The 10,475-nt window shown below is 62.0% G+C and overlaps 1 protein-coding gene across 4 annotated transcripts; it reads left to right on the top strand.

Annotated features, from left to right (window-relative positions):
• Window positions 1–233: 233 nt before the first annotated feature.
• Window positions 234–10,275, top strand: SLC39A14 (solute carrier family 39 member 14). 4 transcript variants are annotated; one of them, XM_051811833.1, is made up of 11 exons: window positions 234–357; window positions 421–754; window positions 3,705–3,765; window positions 3,971–4,240; window positions 4,333–4,519; window positions 5,134–5,303; window positions 7,228–7,350; window positions 7,437–7,622; window positions 7,847–8,054; window positions 8,752–8,936; window positions 9,173–10,275. In XM_051811833.1, exons 1-11 carry the CDS (start codon window positions 249–251, stop codon window positions 9,317–9,319), a joined length of 1,980 nt encoding a protein of 659 aa, XP_051667793.1. In that variant the 5' UTR covers window positions 234–248; the 3' UTR covers window positions 9,320–10,275. The 4 variants fall into 4 exon arrangements, with proteins under 4 accessions (XP_051667793.1, XP_051667794.1, XP_051667795.1 ...); XM_051811834.1 differs by lacking the exon at window positions 5,134–5,303 and adding an exon at window positions 6,569–6,738; XM_051811835.1 differs by lacking the exons at window positions 234–357; window positions 421–754 and adding an exon at window positions 774–825.
• The last annotated feature ends 200 nt before the right edge of the window (window positions 10,276–10,475 follow it).

Raw genomic sequence — 10,475 nt, forward strand, 5'->3', positions numbered from 1 at the left:
CCCCAAGTGTGTTTTTGGGAGGTTTTGGGATGTGGTTTTTGGGGGTCCAGTTCCCCCTAAGTGTTGTTTTGGGGGTCCCTGTCCCCGCAGATGTGTTTTTGGGTGTATTATGGGTGTTTTGGGGGGGGGGAAGGTGTGTTTTTGGGATGTTCTTGGGTGGTTTTGGGGTGTTTTTGGAAGAGTCCCGGGTGTGGTTTTGGGTGGTTTTGGGGTGTTTTAGGGGGTCCCAGGTGTGTTATTGGGTTTTTATGGGGTGGTTTTGGGGGTCCCGTGTGTGGTTTTGGGTGTTTTGGGGGTGTTTTTGGAATATTTGGGGGGGTCCTGGGTGTATTTTGGGGTGTTTTTGGGGGGTCCCGGGTGTATTTTGGGGTGTTTTGGGGGGTCCCGGGTGTGGTTTTGGGGTGTTTTAGGGGGTCCCAGGTGTGTTATTGGGTTTTTATGGGGTGTTTTTGGAGTCCCGGGTGTGGTTTTTGGGTATTTGGGGGGGTCCTGGGTGTATTTCGGGGTGTTTTGGGGGGGTCCCGGGTGTATTTCGGGGTGTTTTTGGGGGTCCCGGCTGTGTTTTTGGGTGGTTTTTGGGGGTCCCGTTCCCCCCCCCCCCCAAAAAGCCGCGGGGGGGGCGTGGCCATGCCCCGGAGGGGGGCGTGTCCCTCGTCTCCGCCAGCCAATGGGAGCGCTCCCCGTGCCCGCGCGCCGAGCGTGCGCCCTGCGCGGCCCCGCGCGAGCGGCGGCGGGAGCGGGAGCGGGAGCGGAGGTAGGACCGGGATGGGCCGGGATGGACCGGGATGGACCGGGATGGACCGCGCCGGGACGGGACGGGGAACGGTGCGACGGGCCGGGGAAAGCGCTGCGGGGCCGCGGCACCGCGGGGAGCGCGGCGGGGCCGCGGGGGGAGCGCGCCGGGGCCGGCCCCGAGCCCCGGATGGGGATGGGGGAGAGGATCCCTGCGGGATGCGGGGAAGGATGCAGGGAAGGCTGCGGGAGAGCGGGGTGGGGGTGTAGGAGCGGGCCTAGGCTTGGAGGCAGCGTGGGGGGGGGGCGCTTTGGGGCTGCCAGCGGGGTCTGGGGCAGGTGGAGGTGGGCTCTGGGGTGCAGGACGCTGTTATGGGGTGCAGGACCCAATTTTGGGACGCAGGACCCTGCTATGGGGTCTGGCACCAGCGGTGCAAGCTCTGGGGCCGGGCAGGGGCCAAAAGGGCCGGGCCTGGGGACTGGGGGGATGGGGCAGGGCCGGGGGGGCAGCAGGAGCAGCTTCAGCACGGGGGGCACTGGGGGGGTCCGTGTAGGATGGGCTGGCCGGGATATTCCCGTTTGCTGCCCGCCTGCCCGCCCCGGGGCCTGCGGGGAGAGGAAGGGACAAGACACTGCCCGGAGGCTCCGGGGGGGGCAGAGGGAGATCCGTGACCCGAGAAACGTGGCCCCGGGACGTGCCCCAGGGCACGGAAACCCTCCTGGAAACCCTCCTGGAAACCCTCCTGGAAACCCTCCTGCCCGCGGGACGTGTGGAGGGAGCAGCGTTCACTCCGGAGGGAGCTCGGCCCCGCCGGCTCCAGGAGCGGGATTCATCCCGGTGGGGTTTTCGGGAGCCCCCAGTGCCCCCCTCCCCTTCCAGTCTTGCGCCAGCGAGCGGGATTTCGGGAAGAGCTGGCGCGGGGCTGACGTCGCCGGGGTCATGGCTTTGCCAGCGGTTCTTATTCCCGGCGTCACCTTCCCGCTGGCGGATCGATGACCGCTGGGAAGCGAAGCCCAGGGAGATGGGAAGGACTGGCGTGGCCTTGGGAGCTCTGTTGTGTGCTGTCGTGGCATCGCTCCCGGGCACATCCCTCGCCGGGCATCCGTCCCTTCCCGTGGCAGCGGTTTGTCCCTGTGCCCCATCCCGGAGGGAGATAAAGTAGGTCAGGCGCTGGCTCCGGGCTCCGGGAGCGGATCCCGGCGGGAGGACGCCCTTGGAGGTAGCGGGCAGGAGGCTGGGACGCTCCGCGGGTGGGGTGGCGAGGGGCCGCGCTCCGGGGTGTTCGCTGCACACCCCCTTTGCCCCGGGATGGATGGACGGACGGATGGATGGATGCGTTCGGCACCCTCCCGCCTTGCCCTGAGCTCCCCGTGGCTTTCGGGGGGCCGGAGCCCCTCGGGATGTCCCTCTTTGGGCCCTTCCGCAGGGGCGGCTCCTCCACCTCGTTTTTGCCCTAAAACGGAGCGAGCCCGTGCGGCTCCTGCCGCTGCCCGGCTCTGCCTGCGCGGCGCTTCCTGCCTTTCCTTTGGCAGCTGGGGCAGAAGCTGAGGTCCGGTTTTCCACCCTGGGTGTATCCGGCTCAGCCCGGCTTCGGGAGAAACCCCTGGGAGCGATTTTGGCTCCGGCGGGGGCTGCGTGCCTTGGCACGGGCCGGGACAAGCCGGTGTGCGGCCCGGCGGGATGGCTCCGGGTGGGATCGGGGATATGGGGAGCACTCGGCTGGCACGGGCAGGGAAGGGCAGCCAATGTCCCCCGTCCCGGGACGCGCGGCCACTGGGGCAGACCTTTGGCACCGTGGGCCGTGTGCCAGCACCTGTGGGAGTCACCAGGATGTCCCGTGTAGCCTGGGAGGATCCACCTGGATGGGTGGGTTGGGATAGGGAGGAAGAAGCAGAGGAAGGGTTCGGGCTTGCTGAAGAGGCAGAGGTCCCTTAGGTACCCCCACTCAGCACCCCACTGGATGAGCTCCCTTCCCATGTTTTGGGAGGAGAGGGGTTAAGCCAAAGCATCTGAGCTAAGCCCTGGCAGGAGGAGGCTAAAACCTCCCCAGAACAAAGCTCACAAGGTGGTGGTAAGCTGGTAAAACCTGTGGGAATGTGGGAGCCTTCGGAGGGGGAGCAGGGTCCTGGATGGGGAGCAGGGTCCTGGATGGGGAGCAGGGTCCTCCTGTGCCCCTTTTCCTCACAGTCCTGGCCCCAGGTTATTTTCGGAACAATTGCTTGGCTGGGCTTCAAAAATGTCCTGGGCTCGTTTTTGGAGGAGCCCGGAGCCTGCGAGCTCTCAGCACGGGCTGTGGGGTATCCCAGGTAGATCCGGGAGCCCCTGGGAAGGGCAGCCAGGAGGCAGGACACACCTGGAGCCCCGCACTGGGATCGGGGTGGCTGCTGCACTTACGGAACCAGCGGACTGTTACTCTCTCCTGGTCCTTGTGAATCCCGAGTTCGCCGCCCACCTCTCAGTGCAGTTTTCCCAGGAAGGCAGCCCAGGCCCTGCTCCAGCCTCTCGGGTGCCTCCCACAGTGGACGTGCAGGTCGTGCCTGGCGTGTCGTCCCCCCCCTCGCCCCGTCTCCCCCAGCCCCTTCCTTTGCACCCCGGGTTTGTGCCACCCCACTTTTATTGATCCCCGGCGCGTATGAAAGGGGCAGAGAGGGCAAGGATTGACTCTGGGCAAACACTATAAAGGCACCTACAGTTGGAGCCGGGGAAGGAGCCGGTTCATGGTAATTATCCGGGTTAAAATATAACCCCATGAAAGTTCCACCTCTGTCCCCTGGGTTCCCACGTCCTCCGAGCTCCTGGAGGGATTTGTGTCCAGGTCCTGGAGGGATTTGTGTCCCGTTCCTGGTGACGCCGAGGGGACCCACGCGTGGCCAGGAGCTGGAGCGTGACTCCTCACGCCACGGAGGGCTGGATTTGGGGCTGGCAGAGGCACAAGCCCTGCCTGCTTCCCACCACCTGCTGCTCTTCCCAGGGTCCCGAAGTGCTGCGGAGCTGGAGAACCCGTGGGAGCCGTGTCCTGGCAGCCCCCCACGGTGAGCAGAGGGTGGCTCAGAGTGGGGGAGAAGCGGGTGGTCCTGTATACAAGTCCCCCCTCAAGATCTGGGTGCTCTCAACGCTGCATCCCCTTTTCCCTGAGGAAGAAACGTGCCGTCTCCCGACGGAGCTGTGGGGCAGAGGAGCGGCGGTTGGAGCGCTGGGAACGCCAAAGCCAACAGCAGTGTGTGTTTTCCCTCCCAGCATCCCAGAGGCACCATGATCCCCGGCGTGGGCCCCCGGAGCTGCTGCCTGCTCCTGCTGCTCTGCCTCCTTCCCTGCCCGCGGGTCCGGGCGGGCAGGGACAGCCCGGGAGTCTCCGCAGCCTCCTTCCTGCAGGATCTGCTCCAGCGCTACGGAGAGAGCCAGACCTTGAGCCTCAAGCAGCTCAAGGCCCTGCTGAACCGCCTGGATGTGGGAGTGGGACACGCCAACGTCTCCCAGTCACCGCAGCAGCGCCTGAACCTCTCCCGGGTAGGGCCCCAAAACCCCCCTGCAGATCCCAAAACCTCCCTGCGGAGCTGCGGGAGTCTCAAGGCACGTTCCTGTTCCCTTCCCTTCCCCAGTGCTTCAGCTCCGTGGAGCTTTTTGCCATCCACAACCTGAGCGAGGGCTCTGCCGTGGGGCAGAGGGAGTTCAAGGAGTTCTGCCCCACCATCCTGCAGCAGCTGGAGTCGGGGGCGTGCGCCTCCGAAAACCTGGAAAATGAGGAAAACGAGCAGACGGAGGAGGGCAGACCCAGCTCGGCTGAAGGTAAGAGGGGAGCTGGAGGGGCACAGGCCCTGCCCAGGCCCAGGCATGGAGCTCAGGAGCGATGAGACACCCCGGGACCTCCAGCACAGGTGGTTCCCACTCCTGGGAATTCCTTGCCTACAGCAGGCAGGAATCCCCACGGGTTTTCCTCGCTGTGGATTGTGACGTGGCATGGTTTCGCCGGGATAACCTCTGTGCCTCCGGGATAGCTGGATGAGGAGGGGACCTTTGCCATGAGTCCCTGTGGGTGGGAGGGGGTGGCCTGGCACTTGGAGGGACCCGCTGGCCTCCAGCCACCAGTGGATGCTCAACCAGCTCCCGTTTATCCCGCTCCTGACGATGCCCATGGTTTTGGATCAGCTGCCCTGAGCCCCACCCTGGGGCTGGCTCGGGAAAGCCTTTTCCAAGCAACCCAATGGTTTCATTCCCACTTTCCCTGCACCAAAAAACACGACGGTTTTGTCGCAGCTGAGACATCCAGAGCACAGGGAGAGACCCTCCGGTGCCACGTGGCCCGGGAATAGACCCGGAGCCAGCCCTTTCCCGCCCGGATCCGGGCTCTCCGAGAGCCTCGGTAATGTCTGGCCCCTCTGGTTTCTTCTCGTTCTCCGCAGTGTGGGGCTTTGGTTTTCTCAGTGTGTCCATGATTAACGTGGCCTCCCTGCTCGGAGTCCTCATCGTGCCGTGCTCCGCCAAGGCCTTTTTCCGCCGGGTCCTCACGTTTTTCATCGCGCTGTCCATCGGCACGCTGCTCTCTAACGCGCTCCTCCAGCTCATCCCAGAGGTGCGGTAGAACGTCCCTGCCCTCTCTCCCAGCTCCGGGGCCCTCTCTGCCTCCAAACCCCGCCGAATCCAGCCGGTCCCTTCCGTCACCCGAGGCTCAGGGCTCTCGTCTCAGGGGCTTTTCTCGCCCCTCCGAGCACCAGGAAACCCTCTGGAGCGGGCAGGGAGGCTGTGTCCTCCAGCCCTGCCGGGTCTGAGGAGTGGGAATGTGCTCCTGGAGTGGCCAGGAGTTTATCCCTTGGAGGAATGTGCTCAGCCATCAGTCTCCCAGCACTAGTGGGAGAGTACTTCGAAACAGAGGAAATATCCATATAAAAGGAGGAAATATCCATATAAAAACACGGAGAACAGCATCAGCTTCCTCTGGAATCAGCCAAATTTTACAAGGCCTTTATTGCCTGTATTTTTTTCGCCCCCCCCCACCCCCCCAGCTCTCCCTGATTTCCCAGCCCGGTGTTTCCACAAGGGTTCAGGCTTCCCTGAGGTTTCCTGGTGCTCTGATGGGACCAACAAGAAATGCTGCAAATTAATTGTGTTGTAATTGCCCAGTTCTGGAGTTGAATAAATCCACACGGATTTGGACACCTTTGGAACACTGTCCAGGTGGCTCCTCGGAGCACAAGTAGCTCCCGGGTAGAGGACGAGCTGGATCCGAGCTCCTGCACATCCAGCCTTAAAATTCCACAAGGTTTTTTTCCCCCTGGCATTGCCAGGGCAACGATCACCTCACCCGTCTTGGCAGTGGGATGTTTTTCCAAGGCTCCCTTTCAACTCCAGAACTGCAACTTTTATTCGCTGGACGTAAAAACCAAGCGCCTCTAATTCCTGATTTTTCCGGGAATCGGGATGCCGCGCGTACGCTCCAGCCCCGCCAGCGCTCGGAGCATCCCGGCGTGGCCTGGGGATGGGGATGGAGCGTACGAGGTGCTCAGGGAACCTGGGCGCTCCGTGGCTCGGGAATGGCTCGTGGAGCAGAGCTGGGGGCTGGCTGGGACACGGCCTGGCTGCCAAAACCCGGCTGCGGGAGCCGCTGGCTCCAAGAATCCAACCCTTCCCAAAGAGCCATTCCCGAAGCCGCCCGGCGCCAGGCCCGAGCCAGGCCGAGATGAACAACAATCACTAATGAATGTCCTCTTCTCTCTCCTCTCTCCCTCCCTCCTCTCTCTCTGTCCTGTCGGTGTGGATTCCTTCCCTCCCCGTGCCCGCCTTGATCTCCTCCCTCGCCTTTCCCGTTCCCCCGGGGTGGGTTTGGCTCTCACGCCTCAGTCTGGGGTTACGGTTTCCTCTGCGTGTCCGTCATCTCCCTGTGCTCGCTGGTGGGAGCCAGCGTGGTGCCCTTCATGAAGAAGACCTTTTACAAGCGGCTGCTCCTCTACTTCATAGCTCTGGCGATTGGAACTCTCTACTCCAACGCCCTCTTCCAGCTCATTCCCGAGGTAGGGAGAGGACCGGGCGGGTCTGTGCTTTTCTCTCTCTCTCTCGGGGGCTGTTTCTCTCTCTGGCTGGAGAAGGGGAAGGCGGCATCGGAGGGGAGCCCAGAGCGAGGTACGGAGGCTGGAAGCCCCTTGGAACTACAGTTTGGAAGGGAATTGCTCCAGGCAGAGCCCAGTCTGCTTCAAGCAGAGAATCCCTGTTTTATTGCCTTTTCTGGCCCTGAAGGCAGGTCCTCTCTGAGCGTGGAGCCCTGGTTTTGGCGTCCCTGCCCCAGGGCGGGTGCTGGATCCGATGCCTTGGGGCACAGCCAGCTTGGAGGAGGGAATGAGGGAGATTAAAGGTGCACAAAGGCATTTTCTGAGCTTGTCCCCAAAGCAGCTGCTGCTTAGAGAGGTCAGAAAGCTGTGCCACCCCCTCTGGGGCCTAAGGTAGATGAAGGACCCTGCCAGGGACTGTTCCTCATCCTCTCCCATGGCCCCTCCTGCCTGCAGGCGTTTGGGTTCAACCCTCAGGAAGATTATTACGTTTCCAAATCCGCCGTGGTGTTCGGGGGCTTCTACCTCTTCTTCTTCACGGAGAAGGTCCTGAAGATGCTCCTGAAGCAGAAGGACCAGGTGAGGCTGAGCAGGGGCTGGTGGGTGGTGGGGAACAGCGGGAATGTGGGGGTGTCTGACCCCCCCTGAATCCCCTGATCCTGCAGCACCACCACGGGCACAGCCACTACGGCCCCGAGGCTCTGCCCTCCAAGAAGGACCAGGAGGAGGGGGTCACGGAGAAGCTGCAGAACGGGGACCTGGACCACATGATCCCGCACATCACCAGCGAGCTGGAGCGCAAGCCCCCCTCCGGGGATGAGAAGGCTGTGGTGGGCTCCCTCTCTGTCCAGGTGAGTGCCTTATCCCGTGGGATGGGAACATGGGAAAAGGAGAGGAGACTCCGGAAAGGGAGTCTCGGACCCCAAACCCTCTGCAGGGTGGGGGGAAGCAGAGGGTTCCGCCCATTCAGTGTGGATTTAATGAGCGTGGGGATGGTTTTCCCGGCTGGAGGAGGGATCAGCCACCCCCCTGGAGCGTTTGGGTGCTGAGCCCCCGCGTCGGGGTGCCGTGGCAGGACCTGCAGGCCTCCCAGAGCGCGTGCTACTGGCTGAAGGAGGTGCGGTATTCCGACATCGGGACGCTGGCCTGGATGATCACCCTCAGCGACGGGCTCCACAACTTCATCGACGGGCTGGCCATCGGCGCCTCCTTCACCGTCTCCGTCTTCCAAGGGATCAGCACCTCCGTGGCCATCCTCTGCGAGGAGTTCCCGCACGAGCTGGGTGTGTGAGTCCCCCGGATCTGCCCCTCCGCTGCTCTCCCGGTCCCGCTCTCCCTCGGGGCCGGTCCCTTTTCCCCGGAGAGGAAGGCGGATTTTGGGGTGGGATAAACTGGCGAGGGGAAGGCGAGGCTGGAAACGGCACTGAGTAATTGCTGCTCTAAAAATAACGGGGTAATATGATGTCTGAGATTTAAATTTAGATGGAGACATCTGAAGGCAAAAAAAAAAAAAAAAGAAACCGAAACCCTCGACACCTCGTTGGTTCGGGAGGGGGCGAGGTGGGTTTGGGTGGGAAGGTCCAAATTTAGGGGCGGTGGTGTGGTCAGTGCAGGGGGGTGGGTTTGGGTGTGAATTTAGGGGCAGTGGTGTGCTGTTAGTGGAGGGAGGAGGCAGGTTTGGGTGTGAATATCTGAGTTTAGGGGCAGTGGTGTGCTGTTAGTGGAGGGAGGAGGCAGGTTTGGGTGTGAAGGACTGAATTTAAGGGCAGTGGGGGAGCCCACGCAGGAGCTGGCACAGGATGTGATTTTTGGGGCTGTCCTGTGCGGGGGGAGGAGTTGGACTCAATGATCCTTTGTGTGTCCCTTCCAGCTGAGGACACTCCACGATTTATGACCCGAAGTTCAAGGCGGCCCCTCGGTGCTGTCCCGATGCTGCCAGCAGCCCTTCCCTCCTCATCCTCCCGTGCTTTTCTCCCGCAGGGGACTTTGTCATCCTGCTGAACGCCGGGATGACCATCCGCCAGGCTCTTTTCTTCAACTTCATCTCCGCCTGCTGCTGCTACGTGGGCCTGGCCTTCGGCATCGTGGCCGGCAGCCACTTCTCTGCCAACTGGATCTTCGCTCTGGCTGGAGGGATGTTCCTCTACATAGCTCTGGCTGACATGGTAAATCCTGAGCCTGGGTGCGTGGTTGGGATCTTCCCAGGGCTTTTTTCCTAGGAAAACTTCAGCTTTCCTCCGTTTGCTCCGTCCCCTTGGCACACGCTTTGCCGTCTCCGCTTTGCTTTGCCTGGCTGAGCGAAATCCACGGGCTGGGGCGGGGGGGGGGGTGGGTGGTTTTTTCCTGGGAAGAGCCTTTCCTGTCGCTGAGCCTTTGCCATGCCTGTTTCTTCCCCTCCCAGTTCCCTGAGATGAACGAGGTGAGCCGGGAGGACGAGCAGAACGGCAGCGCCCTGATCACCTTCGCCATCCAGAACGCGGGGCTGCTCACAGGCTTCACCATCATGGTGCTGCTCACCATGTACTCTGGCCAGATCCAGATTGGGTAGGACCAGCCCGAGCTGCAGCCCTGATCCACTTTTTTCCATTTTTTTTTGGGGGTGGGGGGGGGAAGGGGTTTTCCTTGGGGTTTTTTTTTTTTTTCCTTCCCTTTTCCTGCTGCAAGCAAACGACGGTACCTGTGCGGGCACTGACGTCACACTACAGAGGAGACATCGCTTTGAAAGCTGTTCCACAGACCTTCTTTGGGTTTAAGACTGTGAGGGGAGGCTGAATTCCCCCCTTCCCATAGGACTGACCTGACTGGAGGATCACTTTCCCGTGTCATATCCCTGGTCTCCTCGCCTCTCCTGGGGAGGATGGAGTGGGGAGGCAGGAGCTGCTTCAGCCATGCTCAGAGCATTCCCATGGGATGTGACGCCTTCCTGACCCCTTTGGGATGGGATGGATGGGGACAGACCCTTCTTGGAGTGTTCCCATGGGATGTGACGCTCTCCTGACCCCTTTGGGGGGTGTATGATGGGGACAGACCCTTCTCGGAGCGTTCCCCACCAGCCATCCCTCGGAGCTGTGCTCTCCAGGCACAGCTGAGGATCAGGAGGCTCATGATGTCACCACCATCCGACGGGGTTTGCTCCGTTCCAGCCCTGGGGAGAGCAGGGTGAAGAGGGTTGGGGTTTTAAAGCACACTTTGGGTGTCCACGCTCGGAGCAGAGGACACCAGGCCAGGTTGGAGTGACACGTGGGCTGCTGGGAGAAGCCCAGCGGGATATCCTGACCCCCTCTGTGCTGCTGGAAAGAGGGGCAAATCCCAACTCCTCCTGGTGGGAAGGGGGGTGAGAGCAGAGCCCTGCCTGGCCGTGGGCTCCCAGCCCAGGGGTCTCTCCTCAGGCTGTGTCCAAGCTCACGGTGACACCTGGGAACAGCCACTGGCTTTTAAACACTGCTGAGGTTCAGGGTGGGGCGGGGGCTGTTTTTAAAACAAAATAACCAGACTGTGAACCTCTTTAGGTTGCGTTTTTCCAGCCTTAGGGAGTAGCCAGAGAAGGGTGTTCCAGGCACTTCCCAGCTCTGCCCCCGGGGCTGGCTTTCCCCAGATTCACTACGTGAATTACTAGTTATCATATTGATAATCTTGCCCACCCCACCCCTGTTGCTTGAGGTCCCCTCGCACCCCCTTTCCCCCCCCTAAACCTCGTCCTGTAC

This window comes from Manacus candei, unplaced genomic scaffold, assembly GCF_025592945.1.
Source record: "Manacus candei isolate 608988 ecotype Guabito, Panama unplaced genomic scaffold, ASM2559294v1 h1tg000084l, whole genome shotgun sequence".
In the NCBI taxonomy this organism is placed as follows: domain Eukaryota; kingdom Metazoa; phylum Chordata; class Aves; order Passeriformes; family Pipridae; genus Manacus; species Manacus candei.